General features: G+C 48.3%; 1 protein-coding gene across 5 annotated transcripts in view; it reads right to left on the minus strand.

Annotated features, from left to right (window-relative positions):
• Positions 1–19,909, minus strand: part of PTPRA (protein tyrosine phosphatase receptor type A) — a 130,125-nt gene that overhangs the window by 99,792 nt on the left and 10,424 nt on the right. For 4 of the 5 annotated variants that reach the window (XM_065060213.1, XM_065060217.1, XM_065060215.1 and 1 more), the window contains exon 2: positions 3,605–3,742. Coding sequence is in view for 1 of the 5 variants with exons in the window: in XM_065060217.1 (XP_064916289.1) it covers positions 3,605–3,622 (18 nt within the window). In the remaining 4 variants the exon portion in view is untranslated. Of the gene's footprint in view, positions 1–3,604; positions 3,743–19,909 lie in introns of those variants that run through there. The other variant, XM_065060219.1, reaches the window with a different exon arrangement.

Genomic DNA, 19,909 nt, shown 5'->3' on the forward strand with positions numbered 1-19,909 from the left:
CTACCCTTTCCTCTTACAGGCCAAGAGGTAACGTGAGCAGCAAGACCAGACGTCAGGGAAGATGAACATGGAAGAAGAAAGTCAGCTTTAAAAAGAATTAATGACCCTGCAGGGTTGTTTCAGCGCTAGTTTGATTCAGAAAAATAGGCTGGGTGTAGCCAAAGGGTTGGAGAATTCCATCCAATAACACACAGTTGTTACACTCCCCAAAAAGTTTCCTATTCAGCGGAAACTTCAGCTTCCTACAAAGTCAGATGGAAGCTTCTGAGCCAGCCCAGGCAGGGGTTCACCTCTACACCCCCACGAGAAAGGCCAAGCAAAGGCATCCTACCATCCAGCCCTGCCAAAACCTCCGTGGTTTTATCATCTAGAGTTCAAATCCAGACCTCCCGCCCCGCTGCTCGCACCGCGTGTTGAAGAGTTTCCAAGAACCGTCTCCTGGCAGCAATCCCGACGGCGCAGCTTCCGACCTGCTGCACACAGCGGCGGCTTCTCGGCAGATCTGGAAACGCTGAATTTCCTAGGAAGCCGCCCCCACGGCACATCCTTCACTGCTGGCCGAGCGCTGAAACAGTAGGGTGTTCTTAACGCCTGGCCTAAGGCAGGCCTGGTGGCCTAAGGCTTGGGGAAAAGAGCTCATCCTTGTTCCCATTGCAAGTTTTGCACCTCAACGAGGACACTTCCCCACTACACCTCCCATAAACCGGCTGGGATCGTGAAAATAATTAGGGTGGAAAAACCCGGGCTGACCCAACCGTGGGTTGGTGAAACTGTCCTGTCCGGTACGGGGAGCTGGGCCAGACACCAAAGCCCTGGAAGATCAGGCAGGAATGAGCCAGAGCAACCATCCCTGGTGAGAAAAGGCTGGACTCCCACTCCTGCTCTTTCGGAGAGGCGGTGAGTGGTGTCAGTGGAGCTTTTGTGGAACAGCTCTGCTGGGAGGACAGGCTGAGAGAGTTGGGTGTTCAGCTGGAGAAGAGAAGCTCCAGGGAGACCTTATTGTGGCCCTTCTGGACTTAAACAGGACCCATAGAAAGATGGGACAGGCTTTTCAGCAGGGCCTGTAGTGACAGGACAAGGGGTGATGGTTTTAAACTAAAGGAGGAAGATTCAGGCTGGACATGAGGAAGGAATTGTTGTCCCTGAGGGTGGTGAGAGCCTGGCCCAGGTTGTCCAGAGAGGTGGTGGATGAACCATCCCTGAGACATCCCAGGCCAGGCTGGACGGGGCTCTGAGCAACCTGAGCTGGTGAAGATGTCCCTGCTCACAGCAGGGGGGGCACTGGACGGGTTTTGAAGGTCCCTTCAACCCAAACTGTTCTATGATTTTTCTACCTCTCACCCTCTTTCCCCTGTGCTGTGTTTCCAGTTCAGCCAGTTTGATTTCTGACCATTGCAACCTCTTCTCAGAGGAGCCACCAGACGTGGGAGCGCTATGATGTCTGCGATCCCAAGGGTTCCAGTTACACAAACAGAACCTTTTCAGCAGTAATTGGGGTTTTAGATCTAACCTTTGATGTCTTCTAACCTGGTCTGCTGGCATCATACCCCCTACTAAGGCTGAGCTGGAATAAATGTGTGACATTGCTAAAATGGCTGACAAAAAGGGGACGGTAACTTGTGACAAGTGAATGTGACCAGAGAAAACAAAGCCCAGCGATCTGGCGATCCAGCTGAGTGGGTGGCTTTGTACAGACTTCACGCGTTCATTTTCTCCCACATAATCCAAATCTGAATGCTTTTGAGCTCTAACATGAATCAATCAGTGATGGAGAATGAAACGCTTTATCAAGAAACCCATAAAAGCATCAAAGGGTGCTCAAACTTGCATTGGCTATTTTATAACCACAGTTTTAGAGAGAAAAACACACTCAGCCCAAAACGCCTTTCCCGTAGCCAATAAAAGCAACCTGATCTGGGTGAAGATGTCCCTGTTCATTGCAGGGGTTGGACTGGATGAGCTTTGAAGGTCCCATCAACCCAAACTATTCTATGACAAAACAAGTCCCATGACCTCAGCCGTGGACCCGACTGTCTCGTTCCAAAGGGATTTTGCTGAAGAAGGAAAGCGCCGTTGGGCTATTTTGCTCCAGCTGTCAGCATCACATCCACATCTGGCTACATCATGCAAAACCAACCACTTGGACAGAAGCAATTTTGTCGAGATCATTTACACTGCGAGCGGCCGCTCTCCGGGTGAGTTCACACATCCCACAGATCCCAGCGGATTTAGGATCCCAACTGGCTGCTGAATTGCCGGCTCCCAACCCAAATTGCCAAGAAGCCTTGATAGGCGCATCCAGACTATAGGTGTTTTTTGAGAAAGCTACTCAGTGTGCAGTAGCATCTTTGTCCTACATACACACTGGATTACGATAGGACTTGGGTTATTTTGGTAGACATCTGCATATATTCAACCTTTAAAATGGCTTTTCTTATGCCAGCAAAACCTGAATATTAAACAGAGTTTATGTTATTCATGTTTACAGTGTGTATCGTAGGGAAATTTCTTCTGTATCTCCGACTATTGCTTGATTGAACTTAAACCTTTTCTGGGATCAGCATGGACCAAGGATAAAGTCTTTCTAGGACAGTTGGCCTCTTCCCTGTGAATTAGTGGGATTCATTCAGCTCTTGTCCTCAAAAAGAGGTCAAATCCAAAAGCGAGCCAAGCAGACTAAAAAACCCATCCAGCAAAACACAACATGAAACTGAGTTAAGCCCATGCACAGACCTGAGACTCACTGCTAAGTATCTCACAAATTCCAAGGGAAGCATTTAGTCACCCGTAAAAGTTACGAGCGGCTTCGGTTTGGCACGGAGGTGTCGCACCGGCTTTGCAAAGGGTTCAAAGAGTTTTTGCAGGAAACCATAAACCGGTGCAGCCTGAAGCGTCTGCAGTGTCAGCAGGACCCTGCGTGCGAGCTCGGGGGAAACAGCAAACCACACACACAAATTTCATCTGCAGGCAGAGGGAACCTGCGAAAGCCACAGCAACTAGAAATGCTTTAAAAGAAGAGCTTGTTTCACGTCACCGGGTTTCACGCACACATCTCAGTTTGCTGTTCTAGCAACACCACCCTAGCACCAAACGCATTTTGGTTGGAATGACTCCTTTGAAATACAGAACAAGAAATCTTACAATCTTTTCCTCAAGTCAGACCAGGGGAAGAACTTTTTGACCGGAACAACTTCCCACAAACTCCCTGCTGGATGTTGATTTTTAATTCACTGACGTCCTCAGTAACGTTCTTTCTTACTCCATAACCTTCATTCTTACTCTGTGACCTTCCTTTCCTCCTTAATAAATCACTCACGCCAGAGTTATGAGCCCATCTGTGCCAAGGCAGCAGCAGAGGTCAGTGTATTTCAGTCTAACACCAGTTTGTACAACCAAGAAAAAACCAGCCTTAAGAAAACCCCTCTTCAAAATAGTGCAAATATTGACATCCAAACTCTACACGTCTCGCAACACAAGTTTCAAAAATGATTCTTTCAAGTAAACAGACAAGAGCAGATTCCTGAAAGTTTGCGCCAAAACAAAGGCAACCCTCCAGTCCAGCATGACCGCGCTTATTAAGATCTAATTTATGTTTCTACTGTACCTTAAAAGGGCTGCCCATGCAACTGTTCACCTCCCCAACGTGATGGTCAAAGCTTCTTCTGATTAATATCAAACCAGGACGATGATGGGCAGTACACAATCAATCCTTATTAAGGCTGACGATTATTCTCGATGCGCCCTGTAAGAGATAAAAACCACCCAGTTAATGGCTTGTGCCAAGACGAGCGAGTCGTTTCACAGATCAGCCCTATGAAGTAAAACGTTTTATTGCCCTAACTGCTTGAATTTTGTTGTGGATGAACTGGACTGTCCCATATAACTGAGATTATCCCAGCTGCTAATGCATATGAAATGAGTTTATCAAGGTATTCCAGGCAGAGCTGCAGGTACCGCAGCCTGTAGAAGGCATGGAGGTGGTTGAGAAGAGATAAGATCATAGCATAGGAGTAATCCAAAGCTACACAGTCTGCTAATAGAAAATAAACAAGAAACATAGTCTTAAACTGCTGTGTTTTGCAGAGAGGACAACAAGGGCATATATGACTTGGCCTAAAGCTGGAGAGTTCTCCGGCTGTGCCAGGTTTTACATCCTGACCCAGTGAAAGGTGCCTCCAAAGCTCCGCACCCCTCCCCAAAACGGCTCTGAGCTGGAATTAGGGCCAGATCAGTTGGAGCATCGGCGAGAGCGCCGAGCGGCTCTTCCGGAGCTGTGGGTACGTTGGTAAAGAGGAGAGGAAAACAATAACTATTTCATCAGGCTGGGGGAGAGATGAGTGAATTACTGCCTTGGCAACCAGCTCAATGGGACCCGGTTATTTTCTCAATTATTCAATTAAATATATTCAGTTTCTCGGTTACTTTCTGTAGGACTCCTTCCAGTTTTTAGATGCCGTTTTCAACCAACGCTCGCTGCGCTCCCCACATGCCGCACAGCACATAAACAGGCAAGATATATTTTCATAAAGCAAGTCTGGAATAGCTAAAACCACCTATGCTGCTAGAACACCACAGCCAAAATTAACAATCCCCTCAACTGGAGCAAGTGAAAAGCCAATTTCATTATTATAATGCTTTATTAGAGCATTCAAGCCCTCACACATGGGGAGTAAACTGTGCACAGCACCCAAACCACCCAGGCAGCAGAATAGATCCTATTTATTTTACATTGTAGAAAGGAGATATATTCTGCAGACACGGGGAAGGAGCAGCAGAGCATCTTCTCCCCCGTGGTGCAGCAACGCTCCTTGGTCGCCCACTCCATCGATTTGCATTCCCCAAGGAATAAGCCGGGCTTGCTCGCGGCAACCTGGCTTTGTAGCCAAACAGGCTCCTTCTAATTATCCCACAGCCTGACGAGGTCGAAACGGTGGAACAGGAACACGGCAGAGGCTCAAAAATGAGGAGAGTGTGAGAACAAGCCCGTCTCCTTTCTCCGTTCACACCGCGGGTCCCGAGGACGCGCTCCCTCCTGAGTCATTCCCAGCAAGCCCGGCAGCAAACACCGATATTCCCCATGAAAGGATGCCAAGAGTAACTTTGGGGCTGCAAGGAGCGACGGTGTGATGAGAAGGATCGGTCGTGTCTAGAGAGTCTTATTAGAAGCCATTTATATGCAAGTAAAACAAATATCCCCCGCTTTTCGAGGAAAATGCCGAATTCCAGCCTGATTTACACGCTTTGCAATCTCATTGACTTCAGAGGGACTGCCTGCGGTGCGGATCGCCGGGCTGCGGCCTCCCAGCGATACAGTAATCCCGTCATATTCCGCCTTTCAAAACCCTCATCGCAAACCAGGTGCTGCAGCCAAGACCCCGCTGGAAAAGTCTGAGCCTTGCGGTGATGCCGTTCATCGCCCGTTAAAGTTTGGGGAGGGGGTGAAAAGGAAATAAAAGCCTAATGATGGAAATAAGAAGGAAAACCCACAGTCTCGGCGAGCCTGGCATGTGTGCGGGGGCTTTGGGGGGAATAGGCAAGAAACCTCTTTCAAATCTAATTAAATCCAGACCCAAAAGCCATTCTGGCCTGAGGGCAGGAAGGACTTTTGTTCGGAAGGGCAGGGATAGATTAACTCCCGACTCGTGCCCGAATCTTTTTGTTTTTTCATTGTTGTTTAAATTCTCCCACTTCCCAAGATTTCAGCATTTCCTCCCGATAAAGACGACGTGGGCTGGGCCAGCTCCTCTGCCCAATCTCTTCAAAACAGCTGGGCAGATGTTCCCCCAAATCAACCTCTTAAAAACTCCACGACCTGCTTCTCCATCTCCAAAAATCAGTGCAATAGTCAACAGCTAAACCCCTCCCCTCTAATCAGAGCTCTTATTTACAGTGTTACCAAGAGAGGCTAATAAATGTTTAATGGCCCAGTAAACACCAAGGGCTTTGTCTCCAGCCCATTTCAAAGCCTGATCAAATATAATAATCCTTTGCACATCTGTCTGCCACTTCTCCGGCCTCCTGCGGGTTGCGAGGAGACGCGCACCGTCGCTCTATATTCAGAAAAGGAGATTAGATATAGGGAAAATGGGTTAGCTATAGAGGGATTAGCTATAGGGAAATAGGGGTTACATATAGGGGCATGGATATTTTCCCTGTTGCCATCTCAATTTCTTGCTCCCAAGAGGGCAGGACTATGCACCAAGCTGTCAGACCTCAACTTGGATATAATATACAAATGTAGGCAGCATCTGCTTCGAGGATTCAATAGAGGAGTTATTTATAACAGGAATATTACACGTTAGAATTGGAGAATACGTGGAGGAAGCTCAGAGAAGTATCATTTACTTACAGAGTGGGGTACAGAGGAAAAATACCTGCGCATTTCACGCTATAGGAGCCTACGAGACCAGAAATGCTGAAGCTTTTTAAGAAGCTTAATTTTAAAAGAATTATGGAAACAGGATCAATATTGCAGCAATTTACACATAACACGAGTTGCAGAATGTACAGGATTGCTGAGCAGTGAGTGTTTCACACCATCTACCCAGGCAAGCCCTGATTCCTGACGGACCAACAAACGCAACACATGGGGCAGAAAAACAATTTCTCAGGCAGATAAATCAGTTCCTCAGATTAGAAATGGAAGATCTTTCCCCCCCCCCAATACAGATATGGGTCGATTATTTAATATTCCCTCCCCAGACAAGTCCTATTTATCTTCTAGACTCTCGTATCTCCAATATGGTACTTCAAGTAGGTAATTTGGACACATTAAAGATAAGCAGTTATGGTTTTATTCTGCTGCTATACACGGCCATGACGAGCTGCTGATGCTAAATCACAGTTTTCTGGACCATTATTCAAGGTTTGATTTTGATTTTTTTCCTCCAGCTCCCAAAATAGCCCCAAAACCAGGTTGTGATACCAGCACCAGCCCCTTCCCTTCCTCCATGGGCTGTTTTTATCCAGGAGACGCTCATCCAGGACGTTTTAAAACTCATGGAGCTGCCAAAGAAGTCAAATGAAGAACCCAGCGAGAGCTCATAATAAATAAATCCAGGCGAGTAAACCGCAGCGCTGCTGGGTTGTCTTTTTGGGTGAAAACAGTAATCGCGAAAGCAAAGATCTACCGGCAATTACACCCAAAACGTTTCCTGCCTTTGCTCGGATCTTTGTTTGCTTTGGGTTTTCGTGGTGGATGGGAGCGCAGACGGCGATTTGTGGGAGACGGGGTGTTGTTGCTAATGCAAAGAGCGTTTCTCTTCCCCCCTCAATAGATAAAGCACTAAAAACACTACTCTGAAACAGCTTGGTCCTGCGATCACAGATGGTTGCAAAAATTAGCGTTATTTACTTGTGGCTTTAGTCGCGTTTAGAAGACAAAAGAGATACAGGAAGAGAAATGCACCTGAATTGGGGCTTCCTCCCCTTTCTTTTGCAATTAATACTTCAAAATGCAGCGGGGAAAGAGCATTTTGTAGAGCTCTAGGGAACCACACTTAAACCAAAATATAATACATGTACCCAAGAAGGAGAACGAAAACAAGCAGAACAATAAGAGTCACGGAAGTTTGCTCTGAGGAGACATCTGGGAAGGTGAAAGGAGGAAGCAAGCGAAAGAAAACACGCAGCATAAAGATAGAAATTAATCCAAGGCAGCAAGAGAAGAATTATTAAGACATTTCACATTTATACAGCAAAGCAGATGTGATCCTATAGTGCTATACGATCCAAAATCCAGCTGTGTTTATATACAGTCAGACCCCTACAGAGGGCTCAGCCCACCTGGATCTCCTGAGAACCTCAACCTCCCCGGCTCAGAATCCCAGAGTGGTTGAGGTGGGACGGGACCTTTGGAGATCATCTGGTCCAACCCCCTGATCGACGAGGGCCACCCAGACCTTGTTGCCCATGACCACATCCAGACGGCTTTTGAAGATCTCCAAGGATGGAGACTCCACAACCTCTTGGGTCAACCTGTGCCAGTGCTTGGTCACCCTCACGGTCAAAAAGTGTTTCCTCATGTTCATGAGGACCCTCCCATGTCTGTTTGTGCCCGTTGCCCATTGTCACTGGGCACCACTGGCAAGAGGCCCCATCCCCTCTGCACCCTCCCGTCAGGTGTGTATGGACGTTGATGAGATCCCCTGAGCCTTCTCCAGGCTGACCAGTCCCAGCTCTCTCAGCCTTTCCTCACAGCAGAGAAGCTCCAGGCCCTGAATCATCTTCATGGCCCTTGGCTGGACTCTCTCCAGTCTGTCCGTGTCTCTCCTGTACTGGGGAGCCCAGCACTGGACCCAGTGCTCCAGGTGTGGCCTCACCAGTGCTGGGCAGAGGGAAGGATCAACCTCCCTCAACCTGCTGGTGACGCTTTGTCTAATGCAGCCCAGGACACCACTGTCCCTCTTTGTGACAAGGCCACCTTGCTGGCTCCTGGTCACCTTGGTGTCTGCCAGGACCCCCAGGTCCTTTCCTGCCAAGCTGTTCTCCAGCTGGGTGCCCCCAGTACATACTGGTGCCTGGGTTGTTCCTTCCCAAGGCCAGGACTTTGACCTTCTCCTTGTTGAACATCAGGAGGTCCCTGCTGGCCCATTTCTCCAGCCTGCTGAGGTCCCACTGGATGACAGCACAACCCTCTGGAGTATCAGCTGATCTTCTCAGTCTGAAACCAGTTTGGTGTCACCAGTAAGCTGGCTGAGGGTGCTCTCAGCCCCATCATCCAGATCCTTAATGAAGATGTTACACAGGACTGGCCCCAGTATTGACCCCGGGGGTACATGGCGAGTCACTGGCCTCCCAGTAGACTTTGTGCCACTGGTCACCACCCTCCAGGTCCAGCCATCCAACCAGTTTTCAACCCAAATCACTGTCTGTTCACCCAATCCATACATCGACAGCTTCTCCATGAGGATCTCATGGGAGACAAGGTCTAAAGCCTTACTGAAGCCCAGGTGGACAATATCCACTGATCTCCTCTCGTCTACCAGCCCAGGGACTTCATCATAGAAGTTTCTCCAGTTGATCAGGCAGGACTTGCCCTCACTGACCACTCCTGATGATTTTCTCATCAATGAGCTGCCCAAACATGGTTTCCAGGATGAGCTGCTCCAACTCCTACCTGTACTTAGTCTTGCCTGGAGAATCTGCACATTTATCTACTCAGTCTTCTCAATGGCTACTGCTTGATTACTGCAGTGATAGAAATTGCAGGGAAACAGCACACGCAAGCAAGAAAAATCCTTGTAGGTCCCTGTGAAATCTGATATCATACAGGCAAGTTAATCAGCAAAGAGTTTAGTTTAGATGAGCAACAAATAAAAAAGGCACAGAGAGCAGCAGCTGTATGGATGATAAAGATCCATCCCTTTCTCCAGCAGTGAAGCTGATCCTCGCTGGAAGAAATTGCCATTTACTTCCAGCACAAATGGATTCCTCACGGACAGAGAAGCCGGGGGCAAAATTAACTCCTGCAGGCCAGTGTGTCCCAGGAGACCCGATCAAACCCAGGCTGCTCCTTTCTTTCCTCCACTGCACACAGAGTGGGAACACGACTGTTTCCATTGCCACAATAATGATCTTAATTCTTAGCTTCTTGATTTTGGCAGAGACTCTCTTAAAAGAAAAAGCATGATTAAATGCAGGAATTAAGTGAAATAAGGTGCCAACAAGGTTTGCTGTCTGTCCCACTTCCCGTAAGCAGGATGGAGGGTTAAGTGCTCGGCATCCAGGCTCTTGAAAAAAAAGCCTACAAAGGGAGGCACCCGCAGACGAGATCCAAAGAGCTTTTTTTTCTTAATAGAAACCATCTAGAACTTGTCAAGAAGAAAAAAGACGGAGCCCTGGCTTCAGCTCCCGCTTGGGCTCAGCACACCAGGGAGAGCAGCCCGGGCAGCCCACGGGCTTTTCTGTCCTTCGCTGACGATGCCACGATGCTCAGCAGCCAAATACGCAAGTCACTGCACCCCAAAGTACAGAGCAGAGCGATTAGGGGACTTACCCTGGAGGGAAGTTCTGGCCACGGTCCTTTTTCAGATATATCAGATATTCACTGGACTTAAGAAGCCCGGAATTGCTCGCACGGCACGTGCTGCTGAGAAGAGCGACCAGGACGTAATTCCTTCCTTTTATTTGTTTTTTGAGCATTAAATCCTGTGCTCCAATTCGAGTGGCACTTGTGCTTCCAACAGTCAGAAAATACTGCAGGTTTCTCAGCAATGATCAAAGGAACAGGAATCTAATACCTACACCAGAAGCATCTCAAGGGGCTTCCAGTGTTGGCTGCCCAAAGAGTTCCTGGAATCACAGTTCTGATCTTAATTTTATTCATTTTTAAGAACATAATATCTTCAAAAACGGTCTCCTACTCGAAATCTAACAGCTGTACGACAGTCACATTCAGATTCAAAGTCTTCTACTCGTTCACGAACGCAAAAGCAAAGCTAAGCAGATGCACTCATGAAGTCCAGTTTCCTTAGTTTGGAGAGCAAGTGTCATTATCCCCAACTACATAGAATGTCCTGAGTTGGAAGGGACCCACAAGGATCATTGAGTCCAAGCTCACAGACACAGGACGCTCCTAAAGAAGTGACTTGTCAGGCAATGAGGTGACAGAGGCAGCAACAAAAGCCCATCACCCTAGTGCTCTCGTGCCTTACAAAATAACTACCTTCCCACCCAGGACTAAAGGTCACAACTACAGTCAGAATGAGTCAAGCCGGAAAGACCTATTTAAAAAAAAGGAAAAAAAAAATGGAAAAATGTTTTAATAAAAACATGCAGGAGCTTTAAGACAGAAAAGAAGCCCATTTTTGCATTGCACCTTGTTTGCTCACGCTCGGTCTGAGTTAGCAACCGCACATTAAATAGTTTAGTTAAAACTTTGCTCATCTGGTACCTTTAACTTAGTCACTATTAACTGAACATCTGTTTTGCTCTGAGGCTTTCAGCAGTGACTCAATGCTATCTCCAGTGTTGGATCACTGAACATTAGTGTTCCTGAGGTTTTTCCCCCCTCCCCTAGCAACGGGGCCGCTTGCATTCGGGAGGAGGAATCACAGTAAAAAATCGTGTTACAAAATCGCTAAAGTTGGACACAAGTTGAGGAGGAAGCACAGCGTGTGCATCTCCCCTTGCAACCCAAAGGTTTATCTGCGATTTAACCTCCACATATCTCAGCATCGCAGATCTTCAGCAGCAGCAAGGCGGATTTGTAGCTTCAGAGAGGGGATGCAGGGGCAGGAAATATCCCAATTAATTTGCTGATTTAAGACACCAGCAGCCTATTAACGCGGAAGATGCTGTGCGTACACAAAGATGCTCCACACCTGGGAAAAGGACTTCATGGATAACACACGCTGCGCGTGTGCACTGTCATCATCTTGTCCTGGAAGGGATCTGGGCAATATCCAAGCCGGCTACAAACCCATCGTTAACAGCCATTTCCCCCCATTTATGCAGGGATGATCCAGCGGCTCATTCCGTGAATGAGGATTTTCCCTGGAAGAGCATTAGACATGAAGCCAACACGCAGGGCTGCCCTTCACCCCATCAAACGGCGGCTGGAAAACAGACCCACAGGGCTGAAACGTGGACACGCAAGCACAGGGTGGCCTGACAAGGTGCCCCCATCTCTCACATCAGATGTGGGCACATCACACTTGGAGGGTTTTATGATCTCGCCCTCCACACACAGATATGGGCACAGTCACCATTAACCCACCCCTGGCACTGCCCCATGTCCTGAGAACCTCATGTCCGTCTGTCCAGCCCTCCAGGGATGGTGACTCCAGCACTGCCCTGGGCAGCCTGTTCCAATGCCCCACAGCCCTTTGGGGAAGAAATTGTTCCCACATCCAACCTCAACCTCCCCTGGCGCAACTTGAGGCCGTTTCCTCTGCTCCTGGCGCTTGTTCCTGGGGAGCAGAGCCCGACCCCCCTGGCTCCAAGCTCCTTTCAGGCAGTTCAGAGATCAGAAGGTCTCCCCTCAGCTCCTGTTCTCCAGCTGAACCCCCCAGGTCCCTCAGCCGCTCCATCACACTTGTGCTCCAGCCCCTCACCAGCTCCGCTCCCTTCTCTCCACTCGCTCCAGCACCTCAAGGGCTTTGACATGACAAACAGCATCTCATATACGTATAATTTAACACCTCCAACAGCAACCAGCAGCAGGTCTGGGATGCAAGGGCAGACTCGTATCATTTTTTCCCTGCGGCACTTCCCAGTGTTCAGCACAAACTGTTCAGGGATCTTCGCACTGCACTCCCATGAGTTTATCCAGTCTCCTTCCCGATCCTTGTAAGATTTGAAGCATCCTACAGCAAGCAAAGAATTACGCACGGGGTGGAAGTCTTCAGAAACACCGACAGCGTGCTAGGGCTGTACCATCAACTCCCAAAATTACAATGACACTTGGACAGAACTGTCAACTCCAAAAATTATGATACCCACAGCTCACAAAGCTCCACTGAGTTCTCAAAGTTGTTACAACATTACAGCATTACTACAGATCACGAGAAACAAACATTGCCGTGCGAGTCTTGAGGATTCAGACTGTGCTCTTCTGCGGGAAACGAAGCAGAAGAACTGGTTTGGAAAGAGAAAAGGAAAGAAAATACAGATGACTCCGATAACATGTCTAATTAATAAAGCCTAAACGAGATGGGCTGGTTCAGTCTGCGCATCCCATTTGGCCCGACTACAGTCAGGATTGTTCCCATTTCCACCAGCACCAGTTTTCTTACAGATATTTCCGTGTGCCGATGGGTCAAAGACGTGACCCCAGCACTCGGGCACATACGCTCTCACACATCCTTGCATTCTGCTCTTAGGAAGAAAGGATGAACAGCAAATAATACAAGTGCCCAGCATGCAAAGGGCAGTCACAAGACACCAAGGCCACATCCCAGGGACTAAACACAAGACTTTGATAGGAGTTTGCCATAACTTTGTAGTCACCAGCCCTCCCCGGCCTCTAGATCAGTACTTATCTACCTTTACAGCCTTAACCTCATAACAGCTAAATTTTTTATTCTGTTGCACCTTAAGTGACTTTGCAACTGACTTGCCTGAAGTTCTATAGTGGAAATGCTGATTTATAGAGATTTATTTGTGGAGTGACTAGATATAGCTCCCTAAGGTCATTGCTTAGAGTCGTGATACTAGAAGTTCAGGTTCACACAAGGTCTTGGTTTCTCTGTGTTTCTGGTGCTCCTTTTGGAAACAACAAGCAGAGAAGACACGTACCTTGGAGTCCCAGTAACGGGAAACATCCAGACACTCTTGTAAACATGCACCCTGGCCCTAAAATCTTCAAGGAAAGGAAAAGGTGAGTAAAAACCAAATCAAAAGGAGCATCTCCATCGTTCTACAGAGCCAATGATGGGACGTGGGAGATGGGAAGATGGTTCTATCCCATATGTGCTTTTTAAGAGGATTTCTCCAAAGGTTTTAAATCTGTGAGAAGTTTTGAGACTTTGCAGCCAGTGACAAGCAGCAGAGAATAGAAGGAGCAAAAAGCTCGCTCCCCTCAAACCAAGGCAACTGCACAGAGTGGTTTTTCCCTTTCTCCATAATTTAGGCACGTTGGAAATACAGCAAGAGAGAGGCATCAATTGGTACCGACAGCCCTGGTGCTTTCCCTGTACCATCGCTCCACTGAGGACAGGCTGACTCATTCACCCTGGTTAAAAACCCAAAAAACACCAAAACAGGTCAGTCGGCTGGATGTGACGGTTGATTTTTTCTTCAGGTTTCATTGCTATGGGTGGTTTTCCCGAAAATGGGAAAGGGAGGTGAAATAGTCCTGAGCAGAGAGGAGACAACAGTCAGTCCCAGACAAGCTGCTGCTGTTTCACTTCACATACACCCAGAGCAGCTGTTGGCACCGGCTCCTGACCAACCCTGCAAGAATCAGATCCTGAAAAGATAATCTAATATATTCTTTATGTAGCACGAGGGAAAAGAAATGAGACTGAATACGCAACGTCCTATTGAGAAAGTCCCCACCACACCTATGATTACATACAACAAAGAAATCAGCCTAGCGTTCAAGCCAGGGAATGCCAAACCTTTATTAAAGGAAAACCTTGAGTAAACAAGCCCATAACCACCTGGGATGTCAAACCCCTTTTGACATCTTCATACTAAGAGCTGGTTTCAGCAAGGTCTGATCTGCAGTCAGAGTTGGCAGGAGGAAGGACCAGGGAGGTTATGTCACCGCAGAAGTGTCCCTAAGCCAAGCAGAGTCCCCACACCCCTTGAAATTCAACAGCGTGAAACAGCAGAGAGCTTCTGCTTGCAAAACGGAGTTGCTACACCAAGGATCATCGTACATCACAACTGCAATGTCAAAGGAACAATGAACAGCGATGGCGAAATCCTACGGCACAGATGGGTTCTCCAGATTTCCCTCTCTAATGCTCAACGCAGACGGTGCACGTGGGCGGCTGGAACTTCGTCCCAAGGAGGTCACCCAATGCAGAGCAGTCAGGATCTCCAGCAAAATACTTAAAATCAAGAAGTTCTCCTCCAAAAACAGACAGTATGTGTCCAATAGGATCCTGAAAGCCTTTCTTCTGACAAGGAACTGGTTACTTGGGAATGGAGATAACTCAGGTACGCGCACAAAATAAAAGGCAGAAGAGAAGTTTAAATGGAATTTGCTGACTATGCTGAGATGGTTCATTGGGGCAGGGGAAACCGGAGCAGCAGCCAGCACTTTGGAATATGCACAGAAACGAGTTTCCATGGGAGCATGTTTCTTTAAAGTCAGATGTATTAGATCATCTCGTCCCCTAGAGTATGTTGTTTCCTAATGTTTTGCCCAGACCGATTTTAAATGTCAAAAGCAATGGTTGGGTTTGTTGGTTTTGTGTGTGGTGGGTTATTTTTTAAACTACCTTGTGTCCCCACAGAGCCAGTCAAGGATGAGAATTTTCGACTCTGTTCTGTCTTTCACATTACAAACGCAATTATCGCTGCAGCCTGGTTACAGCATCTCCTGTCACACAGATTCTGCGAGAGGCTTGAAAGAACAGCTTGCCTTTCAGACGCAGTTATAAAAATTCATATGAATCCTTCAGTGCTGCGTGGTCACGTACCGATGAAATTGAAGAAAAACATGGGCAGTGCTGAGGGGAGAGCATCCCTTAGAGAAAGCTACTCACACGGTCTTCAAAAGTGGACGTGATGAAAAGCCCTTCAAAAGTTCTTACCCTGAAACACGTACTGTTTTCAAAATACTCATTCCACTTGCTTTTCAATCCAGGTAATGAAGAAAAATCTTGACAACAAAGAAGGTGATTTTTAGATGCATGTGGCAGTTTGGGTACGGACGGTCTTGTCCCACCTGGATGCAAAAGATGCAGGACTGAGCAAAGTTACGATCGCAGGACTAACATTAAGGTTAGTTTGACTCCTCTTCCCAGACGCGAGGGCAGGGAACACTTTGAATTCAGCTCTTGGACAACTGTAAGTGGAAATTAGCACTACAAGCTGGAAACATCTGGATAGAGATAGTTAAACAAGATAGTATCTTCAGGTCACATCTGTTTTGCACATTTTCATTTCAGCCTATCTGAAGATGAGCGTCAGGCACCGTCTGGAGAAGTTGTGCGGTGGGTTATCGTGGGTCTTTCCAAGCTGGATGATCACACAGGCCACTGCCACCAGGTGAGAGGTGCCTTGTCCTCCTCCTCCCCACCCTTGGCATTCCCAGGCTCTGCGGCAGCCACACCGAGCCAACCTCCCCGGCTCCCCTGCCAAAGCGTCAGCCGGGACAGGGACGCTTTTACGCCAAGGTAAGCAAGCTGAGCTGCCTCACCCCGTGCTCAGACATGGGCCAACACGTGCAAAAAGACGGGAACAGAAAAATAAACTCTCCTACATCTTACATCAGCTCACCTCAGCCGTGTAACAGCTAATCAACTCTTCACGCCTTAATTTCCTTTTGCCACCGGGGCGATAGGCCTCCCTGCTCAACCAAGTACTAACAAGGCAACGCTGCTGCGCCTGAGCCCTGGTGAACACCTAATTTTGACACGACAGGGCTTGATCCCCACTTATTAAGCAGCAAATGGGAATATTAAAAGCAAATATTAAAGGTGAAATAGGCACAGCTGACACTGAGGTTAAAGGGCGGTTATAGGACAGGACTAAACCACAGAGTTCAGCTGCCTGCATATCAAAGATGACAAGGTTTAGCAGCTTATTATTAATAATGAATCCTCTGCAGGATGTTTTCTGCTGGGAAAAAGCAAAAGTGTTGCTTTTTTAGTTGCCCATTACCTGAAGTAAGATGAATGAGCCTCACTTCAGGGGGAACAAGTCCCTTTTGGCCCAGGCGGCGGGTGACTCGAGTGGGAGGAGGTCATCGTTAGACACGTATTTACGCCCCAAGCAAGAGACTTCAGGCTCAGACTATTTCAAAAGCTGGTGTTTCCCACGGACATTGAAGCACCAGCTCCTCCTTTCATGTCACATCTCTCCCCTTTCCCTGGGGACAGCGGGCAGCCCAATGTGACACGACAGGAATATCCCACTCCCTCCCTCCTCCCAAAAACCCACGAGTGAGGCAGGTGACAATAAATGGGAGTAGGTGGAGAGCGAAGGAAAGCTCATGGAGCTCACAGCAGACAGGAATATTAAAGTTTCAACTCAGAAGCCAGGAAAGATTTAACAAATAGGCATCTTTGCACTTGAAGCTGCTAAGAAATAACCCTGCCCAGAGGAAAGAAAAACTACAAGTGGAAGAATTAAGTGGGCAAGTGCTTGACATAAGTGTGATGCTGTCAACAGAGGCAATTTATGGAACAGGTTCATAAAAGCAAAGGAGGACGGGCTGAAAAAAAGGGCAGCGCGGGTACTGCCAGGCTTTCTGCCTGCGGGCACCTTATTCCAAGATCGTCTTTTGGCTCTTGGCCGTGGAGATGGAGGCGCAGGATCCAAGAACAGTTCACAGTGGGGAGATGCAAACGGCTTCTCAAGCGCCTCCCTCCTGTAGCACAGGATGGGTTCGCAGCGAGATTTCGGCGTGACCCAGCACTGCTGGTCTCGGCAGCTCTTGGCTGGTCGCTGCAGGCAAAACAGAGGACAAGGTGGACATCCCACCACCGCCTGCGCTGGGCTCTGCTCCCACACGTGCTTTGGGCTGCTCTGAAGTGATAATTTTTTGCGTTGCTTTCAAAATTTCTACCTGTAGAGAAGCTCAGTGTCTCCAGCCAGCACATCCGCGGTCCTGGAGTCGGAGACGCTGCGATGCTGCGTGCCAGGGCACAGTGGAGACGGGAGGGTTTGGCACCTGGGCCAGAAGGGAAGGAGGAGACAATCCAAAAAAGCAAGCCATGAATTTAGGTCCAGAACAGGATGGACCAAACTCGGGCTCAGAAATAAATTCAAGCGGCTCTTATTAGGAGGAACAGATTTAAGCACCACATAAATATTCAGCTCCTCTCCCTCATAACATCATTTACTGATGCTCCTCATGCTGCTCACTTCTCCCCAGGGGTAGATCCAAGTGTCTCTGCAACCAGGCACAGCTCAGAGCTGGATGGAAATGACCCTGAGAATGTCTGAAGGGAAAACTTTGGAGAGATTTATTCAATGGTTTGACTGCTTCAAAGTAAAATTCAGTCCCAGCTTCCAAAAATATATGAAGTAAAACCACCAGCAATGCGAAAAATTGATTCTAACGTAACACCCGATGCTACAGTTTGACTGTGTAACTGCACATCAAGTGACCACAGATAACCTGGGGCAGTCAGAGATGCTTGAGAACCATCTGAAGAACACTGAAGAGCTACAACGGGGTCACTGGAGGAGTTGCACTCAAGAGGGACATAAAACACCTCCATGTCTTTCACAAAATTCACTGCTATCTAAGAGCTGGCCCAAAAATGGAAGTTGGTAGCCCAAGTCCAAACGATGGGTTCGTGCCACAGCAGGTGTCAGAGGCCACGCTGCCTCCCAAGGCTCGATGCAGTCTTAGCTCTTCAAAAACCTCAAAAAGACCCCATGAAAACTGACAGAACCCAGCAGCTGAACTTTGTTTCCCCACTGACCACAGGCTGTAGCACCTTGGCGGGGCAGCAGAAGGGACGTCTGTGTCCCTGCTGTTCGTGGGGCATCTGCTCAGCCCCTGGAAACCAGGCTTCACAAATCCCAAATCAAAGACTGGCTGGGGTTGAAGGGACCTCTGGAGATCATCCAGTCCAACCCACCTGCTCACGCAGGGTCACCAGAGCAGATCACACAGGGTCGTGTCCAGGTGGGTTTGAATGTCTCAGAGAAGGAGACTCCACAGCCTCTCTGGGCAGCCTGGGCCAGGCTCTGGCACCCTCACTGAGAAGAAGTTTCTCCTCATATTCAGATGGAACCTCCTGTGTTTCAGCCCCTCATCCTGTCCTTGGGCACCACCGAACAGAGTCTGATCTATCCTCTTGACACCCACCCTGGAGATATTTATCAGTATAAATACGATCCCCTCTCAGCTTCTCTTCTCCAGGCTGAACAGCCCCAGCTCTCTCAGTCTCTCTCCTCATCAGGAAGATGCAGGTTTGGCACTGTCACATTAAAAAAAAACATAATAAATATTCTCCAAGTCCTTGCCACCCTGCACAGAAACACAGGATGAAAAATCACAGGTGAAAGCAAACCCACAAGCACAGCTCAGCATCTGCTCTGGTCCCCAGCCCTCCAGCATCCCTGTTCCCGAGGGCTGGGATGGGGAGCAGCTCCTTGGCCCTTGGGAAGGGGCAGCGACAGCACCGCTCGCACAAGATCTCAGGGAAACGTGTCCTCTCCCCACGTGAAACAGCCCTGCAAGCAGCTTCTCATGCTGGAAACTGGCACCTAGATGCCAGGGGCAAACTGCTGCCAGTCCTTTGGATGAAAGGAGAGGAGAAAAACCCTCTAACGCTGCCACAGCCTAAAGCTCATCTCCCCTGTGCCAGAGGATTTACCACACTGCAGATTCTCCCCATTGGGAATGCTGGCACAGAGAGATAAAGAGGCAGGAATGTCCTGGGCTGCAGCAGAACTGAATAGAGGATTTTTGAAAATCTTTTAAGCTGCCCTACCCTGGTCTCAAACTGCAGGAGGGACATGAAGAACTGGGCTCTGGATGCTGGGCACTCGCTCGAGAAGCTAATTTATTGAAGAGCCAAGTCAAAGCATCTCAAAGGAGCTGAGCTTCAATTCCGCACCTAAACAGCAAAACAATCCTCCTGCGAACGCCAGTCCTGTTAGCAAAGAGAAAGACCAAACAGTGCTTGAAAAGATCTGTAACTACGACAGCAACCAGCCTTTGGTAGTTAATTACTCACATTTCTGTAACTACATCACCTTAACGAAGCAGCAGGAGAAGAAAAATCCGACACTGAAAATAAAGCAGCAATCTCAGGTGGCCAGCAATACCTTCTCCGACACAAGCGGATGGTATTTCAGCAGACAGGGCTCCAGGAACCTAAATTCCCTTAAAACTGCATTGCATTTCTCAGTCCAAACGAAGGGCACAGAATTAAATCCCCCTACACACACCGCAACGCCCGCCCTGCGCTAACAGGTGCACAAGGAGCCGCACCGTGAGTCCCGTTAGGGAAGAAACCCTTAAATGCTGCAAAACACAATTTTAAAGATTCTTTCCCAAACTGTAAGGGGGTGAGACCTCCCTCCTCCGCACCTGGGCATTCAGACCACTGGCAGCAACAGGCAGGAACTCGCTTTGGGCAGTAACACCAGGTTAAACACGCTAAAATACAGGTTTGGTTTTTCAGTCCATATCCAGGGATCAGTCACCTTGAATGAAACCACGATCGCCAAGCTTGGCACCACCTTGCTGGGACCTCCAGGCCAGGCTGGCACTGCTGCTCCGCATCACACACCGATCTCCAAAGATCCCACATCGACAGCTCTAAAT

The sequence above is a fragment of the Columba livia genome, chromosome 4, assembly GCF_036013475.1.
Source record: "Columba livia isolate bColLiv1 breed racing homer chromosome 4, bColLiv1.pat.W.v2, whole genome shotgun sequence".
NCBI classification, from domain to species: domain Eukaryota; kingdom Metazoa; phylum Chordata; class Aves; order Columbiformes; family Columbidae; genus Columba; species Columba livia.